The sequence below is a fragment of the Calonectris borealis genome, chromosome 16 (assembly GCF_964195595.1).
Source record: "Calonectris borealis chromosome 16, bCalBor7.hap1.2, whole genome shotgun sequence".
NCBI lineage: Eukaryota > Metazoa > Chordata > Aves > Procellariiformes > Procellariidae > Calonectris > Calonectris borealis.
The window spans coordinates 19,270,387-19,290,270 of NC_134327.1; the positions used below are offsets into that span (position 1 = coordinate 19,270,387).

The window sequence follows — 19,884 nt, forward strand, 5'->3', positions numbered from 1 at the left end:
CACCAACCTGCTTCTTCCTTGACCTGCGAAAGCGCGATTGGTTTTAACCTGAGGAAGGAGCCGAGCGAAGGGGAAAGGAGATGGGAGAAGTGCCTTTTTAAATGTTCCTTTGCCGCTCGCCTCCACGTCCCATGGCGGTGTCTGCGCTGACGTCAATGCGGTGCTGTTGATTTGCACCAGCTGAGGGGCTGGCACACGATCCTCCCCTTCAGAGTGGCTTTGACGTGGGGCGGCGAAGGGCTCGTGCTGGGATATATTCCTGCCCGCACCGCACAGCGTGCCGCTGGCTCTCTGCAGCAAGGCACAACGAACCTCCGAGGAGCGACGGCAGCCGGCAGGCAGACCCCGCGCGGCTGCCCGCAGAGCCCCTGCCTTCATCCCGGCACCCAGGGACGGGGCTCTGCTGCCCAATCCGAACCCCTCCATGCAGAGAGAAGGGGAGCGAGGCGGCTGCTAAAGGGCCATCAGCAACACGAGCCTCACCTTGCGAAGGACCGCCAGCCTCGCACCTTGCTTGCTGCCGCTCGCTTGGAAGTGTTTGCGCCAGCTGCAATACAGCTGTGAGCTCTCGCTGCTTTCCACGCTCTTCTCCTGGTGTTCTTCCCTCGGTGGAGGCTGCAGGACTGGATTAATGCATTTAACTGCAGATGCTCGGGCCCTACAACCATTGGGTTTCCAACACCACGTGGAGGTGACTGCCTTTGCATGCCAAAGTTTATTTTACTGCCTTACAGAGCTATGAAGCACAGAAAAACATTTTTAACTTGCACTTCGCTCCCACACATGCGATTTGCATGTTAATGTAAACCTCCACTGGGTGGAAAGCATCCCATTAAATGCTCCTGGGAAAGATGAACCCAGCCCTTGAAATCAGGGCTAATTTGGGGGATGAAGGAACACTACACATCAAGCCGCAAGAAGGAAGAGAGTGATACGCAGTCAGCAGCAGTCATCTTTACTATGGACCACAGGAGATCAGAAAAATAACCTTGTTAACAAGAGACCTAGTGGCTAACAAAATGTCATGCTATAGGACGTACAAGAGAGGCCAAGCACAATCACCAGAACAAAACGGCAACCGAGGAGGAAAGGAAATCCCGGGGTGGTGTGCAGGGTGCTGCAGTAGATGCCCTATAGCAAACCTCCGGTGGTGGCACCAACACAGCTGTGTGCGCGCGCGGGGCTGGCGGCGTGGATTCCTTTTGCCTTTAAAACAAGCCAAAGGGTCTTCACCTCTTACACAACTCCAGTGTCTCTAGCACAATTATTATTAATTTTTTTCAGGAAAAAAATAATAATATCATTTTGTTCCAAGAACTATGTGCAAGAATTGTTTCTCCAGGTACAGTGAAAGGAGGGCAGATAGGAAAACACCCTTCTCAGTGCTGTCGTTGTGACTCGTGCCCTCTCCTCATTGACACCACAACCCTGCCCAGCAATCCTATGTGGCTTTGCCTTCAGTGAATCCCAAACAAGGCTTTTCAGAAAAAGAAAGAAAAAAAAAGGTATTGCTGCTTCTTGTAATATTTTTCCTCTCTCTCCCCTCCTTTCCCCTTAAAAATGTTTACTTTCAAAAATTCCATTCCTGCAGATTCCTCCCGAGCTCTGAGGTCTCCGCACTCCACCCTCCTGTTCTGCAGTCAGAAAAACTGAGTCTCGATGTCTCTTTGGTTAAAAAAAAAAAAAAAAAAAACAAAAAACACAAACAAATAACACACAGCCCAGTATGATCCCATTCCACCGCGCGGACGCCTGATGAGAGGGTGTCTGTGGAAGAAGGAAGCATCAGAGACGAGCTGTCTGCTCTCTGGAAGCTGAGGTCCCCGCGCTGCCCGGCCAGCTCTCCTCCTCTCATACGGTGGTCGCTGGCCCATACTGGAGCACCAGAGGGGACGTCTCCTTGATCCGGACGAAGAACCGCCCTTCGGGCCGGGTAGTTTGGAGGGACAGAGGCAAGAAGTCATCGGGAAGCCACTGCTCGCTCTCATCGGAGGTGAACACCAGTCCGAAGTGTTCCAGCTGCTCCTCGCCGTAGCAGAAGGCGGCCGAGCCGCCCAGCACGCCGCGGGAGACGTCGTTCATCTCGAGCACCACCAGCTTCACCACCTCCCCGGCGGACGTCTGGCTGGTGACGTGCAGCTGCGGAAAGAGAAAGGTGGGAGAGATGGACGGTAAGGGGGAGGAACGAGGAGGAACCAGGGACCAGAGGCAGCACATGGCGTGTCCTACAGCGGTGATCATTAGGGTGGAGGAACAGCCGCCCCAAAGGTGCCCGGTGAGCAAGCAGCAGCAGCCCGGCACAGAGCCTGGGCACACCATGGCTGGGGACATGGAGGCGTGCCGGGGCCCCAACTCATGCACCGCTTTCTTGCCTCCACTGCACTCTCCGAGTCCTTACAGCTCAACGCTTGCATGTGTCACCTCCGGCTCGCCCGCTCCGCTCAGGCTGCCCCACCATCCCATTACCTGTGGCCCGACAGGGCTCAGCCCCAGCCCTGCTCCTGGCACCACCGAGGCATCTGTGTAAAGTCCCTCTCGGGAGCAGGATCCAGACCATCAGAGCAGCTGAACCACAACAGCTCTGCCAAACCAGCAGTGCTGAGCTGAAGCCTCTTTGGGAAGCGGTGCTAAATTTCGTCTCATTCACAAGCTCGGGGTTCTCCCACCAACAGCTACCCTCGCTCTCCCTCTCTGCTTTCTTGGGGACTGCCCTCTGAATCCCAAATATGGCTGAGAAAACGAGCTCATCTGGGCTCTGGCTGCTAACGACTGTCGGAGCCTGCTACTTGACTTCAAAGGCCCTAAAGTGGGACATCCATCCTCGCCCGGGCAAGGCGACGGTTTCCTTTGGCACATCCGTAAGGGCTTGCGGAGCGCCGTGAGCAGTGCCCCGGCAGGGTGGTCCGAGCCCTTGGCCCACGTGAACCCTGCCAGCTCTGAACAATCATCGCAGGGCTCAGCTGATTTACGCCAGCCGAGGAGCCTTTCCTTTGAACTCGGCTTTCTTCGAGAAGAGCATCGTAAAACGCTTTCAAGCAGGCGTGTCCAGAGCTTTGCAACTTCAAAAGCCACGTGGGCAGCCCGCCAGGAACCCGAGGGCTGCGCTTCAGTTGCATAGAAATCTATGGTAATTTCTCAAATGGAAAATAAATACTGAGAGTCAGATTCCCCTCTGCTTCTAACGTCCCCGCTGGGTGCGGAGAAACCGGCTATCAAAACTCCCCAGCAATAAAACCCATCAGCCTGTCGGCTCTGTCCTTCCTCTGCCATTTTATGGGCAGGCTGTGCGGCTCCGTCCGCCTCCGCTCTGGGCACCGGGGATGTTGGACGGGAAATTTCAACAGGGGAAGAAGCTTCGTGGCTGGGAGCAAAGGAGGTGGCAGAGCCGGATGGGGACCTGCCCCAGACGTGGGCCCTGGGGGTCCTCCTCCATGGGGGATCCCACCCGGAGCAGGTGAGGGTGATCAGAGCTGGGGGGTCAGCTCTCAGCAGCAAAGCCCTCGTGGAGAGGAACCAGGTCGCCCAGCGGCTCTGGTGGACCCCAATGCCTGCAGCAAGGAGGCAGCTTTGCCTGCTCGCCTTCACGGGCTGCAGTCAAGGGGCTCCTGCTCCCCCTTCCCCAAAGGCACGCCGGGCTGGAGGGAGGGGAGCAGAGGCCCGGGGAGGAGAGGCTGTGGGAGGGCTGGGGACAGGGCAGGGGGGTGACGGCTGGATTTCAACCAGGGGGCTGATGTGTTTGAACGCCAGGATGTGGTGAGGGAAACCCATCAATGTGACCTTTGCTCACTCCCTGCTCACCCTAGCTGGCACTGACCCACTGTCAGCCGCTGAACCACGGACTGAGAGCTGAACCACAGCTCCACTGCCTTGTCCCCCCAAAATACCCTACCCGTGGCCCTGACTCGCCCCCTCTGCAGCAGCGGCTATCACTCCCGCAGAGCCACGCGTCCCGTCCCGTGCTGCTGGGAGCCTCATCACTACTGCAGGGACAAAGGGATGTGGGGCAGGAGTGCTGCCAGTCTCCAGGGGACCTCAGCCCCGGACAGTGGAGGATGGAGAGGGCAGTGCCAGGTGAGGGGCATGTGAGCCCTCCCCATCCTTTCCATCCAGGCACGGCAGAGTCGCAACACTGCCCTTTGCAGGCTCCGGTACCTTGACACTGGTCTCTTTGGAGAGTCCGGTTTCGTACTGAGGGCAGACCCGCAAGGTGACAAAGCCCGGCTTCTTTCCTCGGTCGGCCAAGCACCCGGGCTGCTCCGGCTGCTCCTGGAAGCTCTGAGTCCACTCGGCTGAGCGCGTCCGGAAGACGGGCTCAGAGCCCTGCCCGCCCCGGCCGCACTCGGGGCTGGGCGTTGAGCCAGTCCCCAGCCTGAGCTGGCCGCAGTGGCCCGCGGTCCTGCTCTCCGTCGGGGAGCTGTCGACGGAGCCAGGGCAGGACTTCCTGGCCGCCTGGCAGAGCGGTTTGGGGAAGTCCAGGCTGCTGGTTCGAACGCAGTACGCCTGCCGCTTCTCCGTGATGCGCAGCAGCTCGATCTGTCGGCTGGGCAGGACAAAGTCACTGTCATAGAGCTCGGGGGGCGGCCGGGGCTCCTCCGGCGGTGGTGGCGGTGGCGGTGGGGTCTTGAGGTCGTGGGTCTGCAGGACGTCTGGGGCGCTGTCCCGGAGGGTGCGGGCGACTCTCCTGCTGCAGCACTCGGGCCCCGAGGAGGAGTACACCAGGTCGAGCTCCTTCGGGCTCTGCGCTCTGCTGGAGTCGTAGTCACTGTCGGTGGCCAGGAACACCTCCGAGGAGCCCTCCTCGTCCGACAACCCATGCGAGTCTGCGAGGGGCATAAGAGAAGCAAAGAGGGTCTCAGCCTTGCTATCGGCAACCCCGGCTGAGGGTTTGCACCAGATGGTGTCCAAGGAAGCCCCCGAGCGTTTACCCCCTTGCCATACATCTGTGCTGCGCTCTCCAAAGCACAGGCAGAGCAGGTCCTGCCCCAACCAAGACTGACTGCCCTGCCTGTACTCCTGATGCCGGCCCTGCCTGCACCTCCAAGGTGCAGCCAGCCAGAGCAGCCCTCCTATTCCCCCCGAGCACGGGCAGCCCCCTGAGCCCAGCAGGCAGGAGCTTTACAAAGCTGGGTCCTTACCGGAGTTGAGCTTACGGCTGGTCTCTGGCGAGGGCGCCGGGGAGGGAAGGTAGTCGAGGTGGGACGAGGTGGATTGGGTTTTCTCCTTCATCGCACCGCTGGCCTCGCTGAGGAAGCCACTGAGAGACACCCCGCAGGAGGGCTGCTTGTACCGGGCGTGTTGCAGGGCATCCATAATCCAGCGCATCTCACGCCAGATCTCCTCCATTTGCTGCCAAAATAGGAAACGAAGGACTCCTTTCAAAAAGCAAACAGCAGCAACAAAAAACCCACAGCGAAACACAGGCTCTCCCCACACACCTTTCCCAAGAGGTGAAAGCTTTGGGGGGGATCCCCGAGTCAGGAAATCCCAAGACAGTGCTCTTGGGTGGGAAGATGCTTCTTTGACCACCAGCAACTGCCTGTTGAGCAGGACCTGCCTGATGCAGGCAGGGGTGCTGGGAAAGGGGGTAGCATGGGGTGCTCTTTCGCACATCCATCCCAAAATGTACTTCCAGGACCTTTTCTAGCAAGGTGGGGACCTGCAGAGCAGGAGCCTCCAGCTCTCTAGTCTGGATTTTTTACATGATCATTGCAGTTAGAAGTTGCTAGACGAAGCCCTGCCTGCTGCTGCCCATCTGCCATCTCCGAGAAACCCCATGGGGTCACAGCCGGGAACACCAGTGAACAGCCCCGGTGGGGATGCTCCTGCAGCTCGTCCAGGGCACGACCGCCGTGGCCACATCCCATGGGCACCGTTGAGCTTGGCTCCCTTCCAGTGCGCTCCTGCTCTGTGTACCTGAATGTAGTCCTGAACCTGCTGGTGCCTCTGCTTCGCGGTGGAGAGCTCGGCATCAGAGAAGGCCTCCCTGAGGCTCTGCTGAGAGAGGAGCGACTCCAGCTCCAGGAGGGCGGACACCTGGCAGTACTGGGTGATGAACTCCCGGTCGTACGTGAAGAAGTGGACTGGGAAGGGAATGAAAAATATCAGGACCCTTGCTACGGATGCCCTACGGGCTCCTCCACACTCACCCAACGCAGGGAGGAGGCAACACTCTAGACCACCTGGAAAGCCCTCAGCATCCCCCTCCATCCTTCCTCTCCTGGGGGAGGTAAGGGAGCTCCGGCCCACCTCAGTGCCCATCCCAGCTCTCAAGAGGTTTCAGAGGACGAGGAGACCAGCAAGGTTGGGTTTTGGCATTCTCTCTCCTCACCTAGTTCGAAGATCTGCAGCGGCAGTGTGAGGAAGCCAGAGCGAGGGGTGTAGGGGTTGTTCTGGCCCGGAGCAGTGCAGACGTCGTCTGATGGAGGCAGCAGCAGCAGGAAGGAGACCTGGCCCCCAAAGTCCAGCACCTCTTGGCTGTACAGACGGAAATCTTTGGCCTGCAAGAAGACACTGCAGGTAACAGCTGCAAACATCACCTGGTGAGGCCTCCACTGAGTCCTCATCCGCAGAGGAGTCTTCAGGGACCACCCGCAGCCAGGGGACACCGCTGTTTCAGCACACAGCCAGAGGCTCCTTGCTTCTGGCATAATCTGCGCACCCCTCTTTCTCTCTTACTTCTCCTAAAAGTCTCTAAACTACTGGTCAAAGTCATTACAACAGGGTCTCAGAGAAGATGTGCCACCAGCCATGGTCTCAGCCCTGCTCAGAGAGGTGCCCTCACACTGCCCAGCCAGAAGCACATGCCTGGCACTGGGGCTGGTGGACACCTTCCCAGCACGGTGGAGGAGGGATTTCTCCCCGTGCAGTCTGGCCCAGGAGGCTGCAGCTCCATCCCATGGCTGGCCAGTGACCATCCTGCTTTGGATGGTGCTGGTCTCGTGCTGCAGGGGCTAAGCCCAGGACAAAACCACATGGCAGCCAATAACGCAAACCCAGAGTCACCGACCTTGCTTTGGAGGTACATGTGAGGGTAAGACAAACGGCTCCTGTGGACACTGTCCCTGGGCAGGCTTGTTGTCCACCACTTGCCTTCTCTTTGCACAGGACTAAAATCTGATCCATGCTTCAGAGGGACCCGGGGCTGCGGTACCGCCTGCTGCGGTGACCAGCACAGTGCTGCACGACCCCTTCTCCCCCCTCCCCAGATCTTGGCACCTGCCTGTACCTCTTGCAATGGGATGTTGACCAGGGTCATCAGCTCCTTGATGGCCACTTGGAGCTCCTGAAACAAGTGGTTCTGGGAGGTCTCAGCCTCTGGCTCCACGGGAATGGGCTCCTCCACACTGGCCATCTTCTGCAGCCATTCCCACTCCTCCCTGGAGAAGGGAGAGACAGACACGTGCAGGAGGGAGCAGCTCAGGGTGGACCTGAACGCGCAATCGCTATGAGAGCTGTGTGCGGCTGGGCTGTTCCTTCCCAGACGGTGCAGCACCCCAAGGGATGCGGGAGGTGTGGAGGTAGAGGGGGACCTTGGTTTGCTCCAGCTCCAGGCAGCCCTGCATGGCAGGCAGTGGGGCTGAGAGGGAATATGACACTGCTGCCGGGAGCCCGAGAGCAGAAGCAGGAGGTGATGGGTGCTCTTAGGCTGGATAGGACAGAGGAGCCTCGCTGCCCCGGGTGAGCTACTCTGCAAGCCCCACCTGGAGATGTTGGGGTTGGAGCGAATCTTGACGTGGCACAGGATGTTGGGGAGTCGCTCCGGCACCAGCACTCGGATCTGATCCACGGCGCTGCAGAGCTTCAAGTAGCCCAGGTAGAGGCCCGGGGAGAGGGCATGGCTGCTCTGCTGGTGGTAAGCCAGCTTGTCCTGAGGAGAAAGACACTGCTGGATTGAGCAAGTCCTCGCAGCAGGACTCTCTCCTGCCCTCATGCCGGCTGCCACAGCACAGCCAGCCCAGCCAGCCGAAGGGAAGCAGCAGTGCAGGTACAATGCGGTGCTGCCAGGATGAATCCGGCACCAGCCTGATGCCTCCCCTCGAAGCAACAGGGTTTTTGCAGGCTGGCTGGGCTCTGCTCCCCCTCTGCCTGCAGCCAGGACCAAACCCTTGGTAGCCTGGGCTCTGTCATGGCTTTTCCAGCCCGAGGGGGAGCAGGGAGCGCTGGTGGTCCTGCAAAGGAGCCCGCTGCAATCCCCTGCCGCGACGGCACCAGCACAGCACCTGGACAGAGATCAGCAGCGTGTCCAGAGCGGTGGGCTCCTCCGGGGAGGACACGGACTTGCGGCTGGTCTGCAGCTTGCAGATGGGAACCCAGCGGACGCTCTCAAAGGTCTGGTTGGTCTTCACTTCCTTCAGGGTGACGATGAGGATGTTGCCCTGTTTGTCTTTGACAGGCTCGAAGAAGACCTGCCCCAGGTCCTGGATGCCCAGCAGCCCCTGTGCGATGGCATGGGAGGGCAGGAGAAAGCAGCAGGTCAGGGGACATCCTTGAGGCACAGCGCTCTGTGGGTCTGGGCAGCCGGGATGTGACTGGGTGTCTCCCCTCTGCCTGCTGGAAACCAGCCTGCCCAGCAAAGCACCCACTGACAGCCCCCAGTCCCTCTGCACGAGATTTGCATGAAGCCTGACACCCCATCACCCCATGACCGGGGTCCTGCCAGGGAGGGCAAGGCACGGGCACCCGGTCCTGCTGCTGACTGAGCCGTGGGCAGAACTGGCAGAGCCTGGGGTTTTCCTGGCTGTGGCACAGGCGCGTGCTGCTCCCAAGGGAGCCCGGCCCACAGTGCCCCCAAAAAATGCTTGCTCCCCTGCCCAGGCCCACCCTCACCTGCATTTGCGAGATGGCCAGCAGCATCTTGAAGCGTGTCTGCAGGATGCAGGAACAGGACGACTGGGAGACGGTGACACACTGCCGCAGCCACAGGATCTCGTCCCACATGCACGACACCTGCAGCACACCAAAGGGCCGTCAACAGCAGCCGCCGCTGCCTGCAGCTGGTTCACACAAAGGTGTTTTGGGGAAATCCATTTGCCTTTCTGTTTGAGCTGGGTTAGGAATGTGCACCTGCACGTACCACCTCTCAGCAGGAGTGCCATTTCCTATGCCACAAGCACCCTGAGATGCCTCCAGAGCCTGTACCCAAGGGAGGCACCATGCTGTGTCCACTCAGGTATCTGTCTTTATCTAGGACTGAGACCTTCTAAAGTTTGAGTAGAAGATAGCCAAGAGAAGGAGGGAGAAGATAACCTTCCCCCTCAGTAGATAAGGACCATCCAGCAAAAGATGTTGGCCCTGAGCTGCCCACCTGCCCTTTCACTAAGCCCACTGACAGCGGAGGACCAGGCTGCAGCACCCTGCACGTCCTGCTCCGTACAACAGAGGCAGAGCTGCCGCGGCAGGATGCTGTGGTGAAGCAGTTAAACAGCTGAGAAGCCGCTGGCATCCCCGTGGAGAGGCAGCGCCCACCCGTCATGGCACGCAGCCTGCCCAGCGTGGCATTGGTCCATCACCCACCCATCGCGGCACGCAGCCTGCCCGGCGTGGTGCTGGTCCATCGTCCACCTTTGGGCTTCCAGGGCCCGGGGTGGAAATGCCGTTCCCTGGTGGTTTCTCGGTCCATGCCGAAGCCCGGCGAGCGGCGAGCCTGCGCTGCCAAGCCCCAGCGCCCAGGGCAGAGGGGGAGCTGCGAGCTGAAGGCAGCGGTGGTGCACGATGCCCGCATGGCTCATGGCGGCACTCCTGGGCTGCAACCGGCTCTTGGCATCGCTCTGCCCCGTGGAGTGCAGGAGGGCAGAGGCGCAGCAGAGGTTCCAGAAGCAACGACGGGAAGCCCAGGAGACACCAGATATTGTGTCGTCTGGTGCGAGAAGCTGAAGTACCTCGTGCTCACTTTGTGCACATGGGGTGTCCCCTGACGCTGCTCCCAGCCCCGGATCAGACCCAGCCTGCCCTGGCGAGAGCCCCGCAGCGCCCCACGCACGATGGGCACCGCTGCCTGTGCCGGCAGCACCGGGGAAGGTGCTGCAATGAAGGCGCTCTGCAGATCGTGGTGGCCATCATCTCAGCAGCATCTGGGGTGATGGCCAGGCAGACAGAAATGTGTCAGAGGACACACTGCTGCCATGCCCCAGCACACAGCACAGGGTCCCTGGGCCACCCACCTTGGTGAACCAGAGAAAATCCTGCATGAGCAGGCAGGAGTAGGTGTCATCAATCTCCACCACGGGGATCTGGTCTTCATGGGTCACCAGGATGTTGTCGTCCTTGTAGAAGATGGCTGTCAGGTAGAGGCCCCTGCATGGGAGGGAAAACAGACTTCAGTGTCACCCCCGGCTGCCAGCTTCATTTCCCAAAGGGTCTCTCTCCCAAGGGCAGAGGAGATGCCCTGCCCGAGGTCTCAGCTCCTCTCCAACAGCCCATGGCAGAAGAGGCACACGGCCAGTACAGGAGCAGGAACAGGAACCCAGCGCTGCCAGCAAGGCGAGCCTGGCCAATGCCACAGCTGATGCCATGGCCAATGCCCCGGCCAGCACAAGGGAGGGCGATGAGGCCAGGCCTGTGCAGGAGACGCACTGGGGTGCCTGGAGGCCAAGCGTGAAGCTGGGTGGTGGGAGGGTGGTGCAGTCTAGGGGAGGGTGGGGTGTTGGGTGATGCTCGGAGATGGTGCAGGGATCTGGGTATGGGCACAGCTTGGCCAGTCCAAATGGAAACACCAAGGAGAAACGTTTGATTTCTGGGCAATGGGACTCGTCTCCACTGACACCACCAGCTCGCTCCAGGCAAGGACCCACCTCTGAGCACCCCCAGGCCCTGGCTTGTGCACGCAGCTCCCGGCCATGCCCAGGACAGGCAGCCCTATCTCCCTGCCAGGAGACGGGCTCTCCACCACCCCCGCACGTCAGCCTCTCACCGCTTCAGTGTCTTGAGAAACTTGCTGCTGGGGTGGAAGAGGTGCTTGAGGCTCTTGGAGACTGAATGCTTCCTGCTCTGGGGCTGGTTCTTGCAGGGCTCTGGGGAGCAGAGAGCAGAGGATGCTGCAGCAGGAGATGAAGGACTGCGCCAGCAGACTGTGGCACGGCATGCCAACCCAGTGGGAAGGCTCTGTCAAGACCTCCACTGCCTGAGCTGTCTCCCTGCTATGCTCATCCACGGGACAGACCTACTCCTGGTGCCACCCCAGCCCCCCAGACCATGTCACAACCCTGGGGGGCCTGGCTGGATCCCTCACCCCAGCCTCCCCGCAGCACTGTGCCATACACTCACCATGGCAAACGCAGTGCTGGTGGACGGTCTTCACCTGGCCCAGAAGATGGTCCAGAGCTTCAGCTTGTCCCCTTCGCCGTGGAGCCCGGCCGTCATACTCCCGCCAGTCTGCGGGGGACAGACCAGCATCACCCCCAGCACCTACCCCTCAGCCTGGGAGAAAGAGGGCTTCCCGTCCCCTCCTCCCCATGGCAAGTCACCTCCTGGCACCCCACCTCTGTGTCCCACAGGCACGGCATGGCACAGCATGGCACGGCAGCAGTCATGGGTGCTGGGCACCTCTGGGTGGGCTGGGCTTTGGGAGATCCCCGGTTTTGCACCCCTCTTCCCAGGAGCACCCTGGCTCTGCACAGCACCCCATGGCCACCCGCCACCCCGCAGCACGGCAGGGACACGGCAGAGGGAAAGAACAAGGTCCCGTCTGTTGCTGCCGCACTTCACCAGCCTTAAAAAATAAAATTCTTTCCAGTGTCTTCCTCCAGGTCTTCCCCGGAGCTGCAGCTTTCTCCGGGCGAGTGCCGAGAGCTGGGCTCACCTCGGCAAACACATAAATAAGCTCTCCTGCCAGCTCCACCCGTTGCGAGACGGCAGCAGGACCAGGAGTGGGGCCGGGGACCCGCCGGCGCTTCTACGTTAGCTTTACATTAATTGCTTTAAACACCCCCTGTGTCCTGCCTGCTGCTGTTTTCCATGGAAAGTTCAGCTCTGTTAACTTTGGCTGGGGCTCGCCACTATTTTTAGGAGCTTTAAAAACACCCAGGGAGGTGCCTGACTATATTCTGCTGGGCCAGGGAGGGATCTTTACTGAAGGGAGAAATATTAATGGAGATAAAAATAAATAAAACCCACTCAAGTCTGATTCACTTCAGCCGTACTCTGTATCGGTGCCGCATGGGTCTCGGTCACAGGGAATATGACCCGTGTGGGATGGCAAAGGGGCTTTAAAGTGGGTGCAAACATGAGCAACAGCTGCTGCCAGGACAGGGTAAAGCCAGGGCAATGCAGTGCATGGGTAGGCTCGCTCCATGCATTCATACACATGCAAATGTATTTTTCCATTTTTCCATACTGGTACTACAGCGATTGTGTATCTGCAGCTAGAGCTACGCATGGTGCCTGCACATCTCTGGCCCCATCGCTGTTCATGTGCCGTCAGACCCGCATCTTGACCCGTACGCGGTGCATTCACTGCTCACATGCAGCAGCGTGCCTGGTCCCTCGCTGCCTGCAAGCGTGGTGGCAGGGGCCGCGTGCCCACCGCCCTGCTGCCTGCTCCTTGGGACGGGCTCCGCCTCCCCAGGTGCGCGTGGGGCCGCTCCTTACACGTCCAACGGCGCTGATCCCGTGGGACCACCATGCAGCGGAGACCCGTCTCAGGACCGGTGGCGAGGGGCAGAGGCCACCTTGGAGCCTGCTCAGCCCTGAGCTTCACCCTTTGGGGCTGCTCCTTCCAGTTCAGTCCTCCTGGCCTGTATCCCCCAGCACCCTGGGGTGCCTCGTGTGAAATTGGGTGGCTCTTCCCCCCACTTGCCCCAGCGTGGGGAGGCAAGTGCTGGCATGAGCTCATCTCCGGTGGGGCTCATGACCCCCATCCCAGTTTGGTGCCAGGGAACGCAGGTCCCTGGGGCTGGGCTGGATGGGTGAGAGCATGCGGTGGCAGAGGGAGGGCTCCAGGCCCACTGCCACCCAGGACCAGGACGGCTCCGAGCCCTGAGGGGCATCTCCAGAGGCTGAGCTGGGGCATCCCACCACGTCTCCCCGCAGCCCTCAGTTTTGCACAAGCTTGGCCGCTTTGGGGCAGATGTCACTGAGGCGGTGAGGACCGACCCCTCCCAAGGCTGCCCTGCGCTAAAGTACAAACCTCTGCTAAAAACCCCAGAGCTTCTTCCTTCCTATGGAAGAGATGGCTGCACTGCTTCCTTTTAACTGAGAAAGCAAAACGTCCTCTCTCCTACCTTCCTCCTTAGGATGAGCTGATCCAGGTGGCCTAAAATGGCTCAGCCTTTACCAGGCAGCCAGGAGAATTTCAGGTTGAAAAATTAATATTTGGCAAAGCTCCTATCGGCGGGAGGCGGCACCCTGGACCCCCGGGCACAGCCTCCCTGCTTGGCCCGAGCAAACGCTGCCTCTGCTCCTGGGTCCACTCTACCCCATCCCAGCAGTCGAGGGACCCCCGATAGCACAGGGAGCTGCTGCCTGCCCCCATCCATCCCGCAGCCGGTGCCGGCTCCCATGGGCGTTCCCAGTGGTACTTACTGGAAGGGATGGCGAAAGGGGGCACGGAGGCTTGCGGGGGACCCCAGCCCTTCATGTTGTAGGCGGACACCTGGACATAGTAAGCTGTGCCCTGCGAGGAGGGAAGCCACACTCAGCACTCCGGCACCTCTCCCGGCTTCGTGTGTGAGGGAAGGAGGATCCCCCCCATAGCCCAGTACACCAGTACACCACAAGGAGTACTAAACTGGGAACCCGCACCCTGGGTCACCGGCTCTGACCTCCCGCAGCTGTTCAAAGCTGCTCTTATCAGACACCAGATAAGGCTGGGTGGCTGGTTTTGGGGGATGGCAGAGGAAAGATGGGACACTGCGAATGCCCCTTGTCAGGAGATGCTCCGGCCCCAAAGACATGGGGCTTCCACAGCCTGGAGGGTCAGGGTACTGCCTCCCCACTGGGACATGCAAGGATCCGGCCCCTGGAGAGAGGGAGCTGGCCCAACGCTGTTGAGGGCTTGTGGCATGGCGACAGTGATTAAAGGCCTCTGATTAAAGCTCAGTCAAGCTGCCAGATGTTGCAAGGCCTCCAGGCAGTCATGAAGGCAGACAGGAGCCTGCGAGGCAGCTCTGAAAGCATGATTGATGGGCTCGGGCCAGCTCCTTGCAGCGGCGCTGCTCCGGGCTCTGCTCGAGCCCCGTCCTGCCGCGCACCAGGGCAGCTCTCCTGCCCCGACAGCGGCTCCAGGGCTCCGGCACCGCTGCCTTGGCTAAGCCCCTCTACTGCATCAAGGGCTTCCCCTGCTCCTCGAGCTGGTGGTCCCTGCCTGCCTGCCCCGGAGCTTCGGCGCTGCACCTCCCTGGAAAGGGCAACCCATCCATCCCAGCATCTCCCTGTGTTCCCGTCCCAAGCTCCATCCCGCCGTGGTCCCATCCCGCCGTGGTCCCATCCCGCCATGGTCCCCATCCCGCCCCGTCTCCCCCCGCCAGTGTGCCAGGGACAGGACGGCGGCCCCCGGGGAGGGGACAGCTGACAGGCAGCGTGGCCCCTGTGATTCTCAGGGAGATAAAACAGCAGGAAGCCCCAGCCCCAACCAGCCCGTGACCTTGCCGAGCTCCTGGAGATGGAGACAGGGCTGGTCCCCCTTCTCCAATGAGCGACGGGGCTGGTGCGGGGGGTCAATCTGTGCAGGTGGCAGAGGAACGAGCCACTGATTTATTGCCCAGGAGGAGCACGGGTGGGGACGGGAGCGGGGTGGGGAACAGAGGATAAATCAAGTGCTCGGTGAATGGACCCATTCTGCCTCTCACTCGAGAGTCCCCAGGCACCCTGTGCAGGGGGCTTCCCCATTGCCAGGACGGCCACGGCCGTGCAGGGACAGACAGATGCCTCTCCTGGGCCCACACTCTTAGGGCTGTGCTGAACACCACCGCAGCACAATCCTATTCCTCCTGCTCGAAATGATGCCCCATCCCCTCCCCACATCGGCTGCAGGGAACGACCCCACCGGCTGCACCGCGGCCAGCGGCTTTTCCCGGCCATGGGCTCTCCCCCCACAGCCCGGACCCCCATGGGGCACCTCGAGAGCTCACCGACACCAGCCCCCGGATGGTGAAGTGCAGGTTCTTCAGCTTGTCGATCACGGCCTCCCCCAGCGGCGGCGAGAAGGTGGGGGAGCAGCTCCACTCCACTGAAAGGAGAAAGACCTCAAGGTGCCGCGTGGCCCCGGAGCAGGGACGGGCTCCCAGGGCTGTCTGCAGCGTATCGGGGCCAGCGGCTGCAGAGGGACCACGGGCAGCACGGGAGCTGGAGGCAGCTGAGGGAAGACAGGGGAGAGGGGGAGCCGCAGCGGGGGGGACGGCACGGGGAGCTGCAGTCCTCCTCACCAAGCCACATCAGACGGGGTCAGCACCCTCAAGCAAATGGTCGGGAGTTGGGGATGGGGGAAATTCTCCCAGAAGCCAAAAAATATCTGGTTTAAGTGGGTGAGGGGTGCAGGAGCGGCAGGACAGCAAAGCCGCCCCGGGGGGTGCAGGATGAGGGGGCAGTAAACAAGTGGCACCCCAAGTTTTGCCTTGGTGCAGGACAGTGGTTTGGTCCAGCTCACACCGTTTGGGTGGTGGCCAGGCTGTCCAGCAGCGTGCAGCCCTGGCTCCGCCTGCGCTCGAGCACAAAGGTGGCTTGACAGGGGCTTGGCAGCACTGCCCACGCCCCTGGCATGCTGGCGTGGTATGAAGGGGTGAGCACCTCAGCACGTCCCGCTGGCACACTCAAGGCACCTGCCATGGCTGCATGTCCCCTCCACTGCTGTGGGGACCCCGGTCCTTACCTTTGTACTTGGTGACAACAGCCGAATTGACGCTCAGGGGCTCCCAGAAGGTCACCTGCACCGAGGAGCTGCTGGCCACGGAGAGATGGACGTTGGTGGGAGCGTCCGGGACTCCTGGGGACAGAGAGCGCAGGGACCACTACAGCGAGGACAGTCACTCCGAACCCCTCAGTGTCCCTCCTGAGCCTCCCCCTCACGGACACCCAGGGCCATGTTCCCGGCACGCTCAGCCCCGTGCACCCATACAGCGAGCCCTAGCTATAGGATGTGGGGATCCTCTGACGGGTGCTGATGCACCTGGACCACGCACAGCCCTGCTCCTTCCCCCAGCGCAGGGGCTGCCCCCCAGACCCCCCAAGCCCTCCTGCGGGCACTCACGGGCATGCTCGAACCCCGCCTTCATGCGCTTGTAAAGCCGGTATCGCCACTCCCAGGCCTTGAGCTGCTTCTCCTTCTCGGAGCAGTCGGCGTTGGGTGCCTCGTTCACCACCTGCGCCGTCAGCTCGTTGACGCGCTGCTCCGCTTCCCGCACCAGTGTGGAGAGGTGCAGTGAGCGGCTCTCCAGGCTCACGACTGTGGGGTGGATGGGCATGGCCATGGGTCCCGGGAGGGGAGCCAGGAAGGGGGAAGAGAAGGTGGTTAGGGCAAGCCTAGGCTCTGCTGGCACCAAGTCCCCACCCTGAGACCCCATCCTCCCCTCTCTGTCCTGCTCCTGGGCTCCACCTGAGTGCATGGCTCCACTTGAGCCTCTGCTACAGCCTGCACCAGTTTCCCAGAGCCCAGTGACTGCCTCCCCACCCGGACTCTGCTTCCCTGGATGCCCCACCCCATGAGGTTGGAGACCCAGGTGATGGGCACGGCATGGCTCCCCCACACCAACTCACAGTGTGGGCTCTCCTTTGCTCCCGCCTGCAGCAGGGCCCTGGCGATGGGAGCATTGTTGGTCATGATGGCGATGTCCAGGGGCAGTAGCCCCTCGCTGTTGGGAGTGTTGAGGTCCAGCTCCTCGGGGCTGTACTGCTTCAGCAGCTCCTGGACCCTGTCTAGGTCCTGCAGCTCCACGGCCTCGAAGAGGGCAGCATTGCTCTGGAACTGGGTGGAAGGAGAAATGCAGGTCGGCTGAGCATGGGGCACCCTCCTCCACCCCACCAAACACCCTAGCCCATCACCAGCACCCAAACAGGGTGGGCTGCCCTGGTCCCAGGGGCTTGGGAGCATCAGCTCTTTGCAGACACAACCAGATGATGCTGAGCAAACACCCGGACTGAGCTCCAGCTGAACTTGCTCCAGGGCAGCTTCACTTAACGCACTCTTGAGCTTCCACCCAGGTGACAGCATCACCCATACACGGACCCTCCATCCCCGTCTTCCTGGCCACAGCAGCGCTGGATGGAGCCAGCGGCCACTGACCAGGTAGGACTTGCGGAGCTTCTCCTTCTCGCCCCGTCCCGCCAGGCTGCCCTCGTCGAAGGACGTGTAGTTGACGCGGAATTTCCCCGACAGGTTTCGGTAGAGCCTCTTGGCCGCGTTCGGCGAGGAAGGGCCCGGCGGCTTCCTGGCCTGTGCCAGCTGCAGGTCCCGCATCTGCTGCGTCATCTTAGGGGAGGATGACCTGGGAAAGGACAAGGACGTGTGGGGACGTGCCAGAAAGGCAGAGGCACATCGGCAGCGTCAGGACCGAGGCACAACCCAGGAGAGTCAGAGCAGTGCCAGGGCAGCACCGCTGTGACCGGCTGCAAGGCGGGTGCCGGTGCCAGCAATGCCCTCATCCATCTGTTACCAGGTGAGGCCAGTCCGTTCCTCCTCCCCATCACTGCCGCTGGCCCTGCGGGGGTCCCGAGGGGCTTGTATGAACCCTGCGGGGGAGACATTTCCTTTCAGACCCAAGGGCCAGCCTGGCCTCACACTGCCCTTGAGCTGGGATGCCCCAAGCCACCTCAGGCTGCTCAGCTCTGCAACCGGTCCCCATCCATCACACCAGGGAAATCTCTCCTTACTCCAGTCTCCACCATCCAGCTCCTACAGAGATGGGTTGCCCCATCTGGGGCTGCCCAGACCCTCTCGGCAGTGGGGGCTGCAGGGACCAACAGCCCCCCAGCCCCGTGCTGGGTGAGTGCTGCCCACCCCGCAGTTGGCTTGGGACGGCCTCACGCATCCCCTCCACATCCATCCTTCTAGCAGGAACCCGTCTCCTGCGTTTATTGCCGTCTCTCAGCCTCTCTGGTACGTGACTTTCCTCAGGGTCTTTATTCCAGCAAAGGACACCCTCTGAAAGCGAAGCCAGAGCAGGGAATGGACAAAAGGCCATTTCTAATGGCACCGAGACAACGCCAGGTCCCGATGGGGACCAGTGACCCTCAGTCTCCTGCTCACCAGCAGACCCAGGCTCCACAGCTGCTCCTCACCTTCTCCATCCACATTGATTAAGCTACAAAATCTTTTCTCCATTCTGACTTTGATTTCTACTTTAAATAGCCATGATAAATATGTACATGTCACTAGGAAAGCTGGCATCTTTTCCTGGTTTCCCCGAGGGGAAGCTGCCCCTCTCCTTGCAGCCGTGACCCTCATGTCCTCATCCCCACCAGGCAAAGTCCCCGACTTCAGTGCGAGTGTGGCCTTGCTGCTGCGTGGGGCTTTGGCCCATGAGTCATCCCTGACAGCACCGAGGGTTTTCACTGGCGTCAAACATCTGATCCCCTTTTGCCGTAGCCCGTGGCACAGTTCCCAGACAAGGAGCATCAGGTCTAAAGAGCATTTAGCACAACTACGCTTACCACAGTTTCTCTCAGTTTTGACCTCATACCCCTGTGCATAAGGTCAGATATTTAGGGGCAAGGTCTTCCCCATATCACTTTATTGGTTAAATATCAAGCAAGGGGTAAGCGTGATAAAAAGCATGACAGTTGTCTAGAAGGTCATGCCAAAATGCTACCGCGAAGCTGTGCCTGTGATGATGATGTTTATAAAGCCATCATCAGGAGGCAGGATATTAATAACAACCTCGCTACGTGCTCTTCATCATCCTGATTTCAGATTAGGCACAGTGGGCTGCAGAAGTCCTTTAATGATTTTACCTTTTATTACTGTGATATTTAAAAGCGGAAAATGATGGGGAGGTTGGCTCCTGCCAATCACTCATCTCACTCGCTTCAGCCTACAGATTTAGAGGTCTCGAGTGTGGCCCAAGCCGCAGTGTTGAGTTGGTGCCCTGGATTCCTCCAGGGATGGGCGTTATCTGAAAGTAGGGTTTTACAGACCGGACAGACACAGTGAACACCAACCATGTGAGCTTCAGGTGGCAAGACACCCCTAAGCAATCATGCAGAGGTTGGTGAGATCTGTGCAGCAGGGTCCTGCTGGTTCTGGTGGGGAGGAAAGGGAGCAGCTCTCCACCAGGAAGGCATCACCACATGGGGAGAGACCTCCACAACACATGGAAATGCTGGAGACCCAGCCCTGGGCTCACTGGGACCCACTCGGCTCTGGACGCAGAGTCCTCAGCTTACAGCCATGCCAGCCTGAGCACATCGTGTTTGATCATGGACACGGAGCAGCTCTTGGCATGGCCAGTGCTGAAGACTCCTCATGCCAAGGGGCTCCGCACACGGCACGTACAAGTCTCTACAGATGGCAAATACAAGACTCCAGATATCAAAGAAGCAGAAAAGCATCAAGCTGTCGCTGGTAGACAGAAATTAAGAGAGAAAAGCCACACCGGCCTGTGCAGGCAGGGCACTCTGATGGGAAGAGGCAACCAGGATGGCAGGTCCTGACCCACGGACCAAGCCCAAGAAGCAAAGTGCTATCTGACATATTTAGGAAAGAGAAATAACCGACTCGAGAGACTCTCCAGCAAAACCTTGCCTTTTCTTTCATGTGTAAGAGCTCCCTGCTGCCCAAGTCCTCCTCTCTCCACCTCCAGCTGCTGCTCAGAGGTGAAGACAGCTCTTTTAGCAGGCTCGTTGATGAACTGCCCAATTCCTCTGCGGTTCCTCTTCATCCAAGGAGGCAATAATGCTCTCCCACATCAGGAAAGGAAGGGAGACTGTGAAAGTACCTCTCTGAAAGCTGGGTTAGAC

General features: G+C 60.1%; 1 protein-coding gene across 1 annotated transcript in view; it reads right to left on the reverse strand.

The window, feature by feature from the left end:
* Window positions 1-697: 697 nt before the first annotated feature.
* Window positions 698-19,884, reverse strand: part of LOC142089018 (ankyrin repeat and fibronectin type-III domain-containing protein 1-like) — a 202,575-nt gene continuing 183,388 nt past the window's right edge. Inside the window, exons 6-23 of the mRNA XM_075164898.1 lie at window positions 17,213-17,414; window positions 16,687-16,894; window positions 16,181-16,375; window positions 15,803-15,916; window positions 15,066-15,163; window positions 13,519-13,609; window positions 11,263-11,370; window positions 10,910-11,009; window positions 10,161-10,293; window positions 8,827-8,946; window positions 8,220-8,435; window positions 7,701-7,867; window positions 7,226-7,376; window positions 6,329-6,497; window positions 5,914-6,080; window positions 5,136-5,346; window positions 4,153-4,820; window positions 698-2,139 (exon numbers count right to left, since the gene is read on the reverse strand). Coding sequence (XP_075020999.1) covers window positions 1,852-2,139; window positions 4,153-4,820; window positions 5,136-5,346; window positions 5,914-6,080; window positions 6,329-6,497; window positions 7,226-7,376; window positions 7,701-7,867; window positions 8,220-8,435; window positions 8,827-8,946; window positions 10,161-10,293; window positions 10,910-11,009; window positions 11,263-11,370; window positions 13,519-13,609; window positions 15,066-15,163; window positions 15,803-15,916; window positions 16,181-16,375; window positions 16,687-16,894; window positions 17,213-17,414 — 3,406 coding nt within the window. The 3' untranslated portion in view covers window positions 698-1,851. The remainder of the gene's footprint in view (window positions 2,140-4,152; window positions 4,821-5,135; window positions 5,347-5,913; window positions 6,081-6,328; window positions 6,498-7,225; window positions 7,377-7,700; window positions 7,868-8,219; window positions 8,436-8,826; window positions 8,947-10,160; window positions 10,294-10,909; window positions 11,010-11,262; window positions 11,371-13,518; window positions 13,610-15,065; window positions 15,164-15,802; window positions 15,917-16,180; window positions 16,376-16,686; window positions 16,895-17,212; window positions 17,415-19,884) is intronic.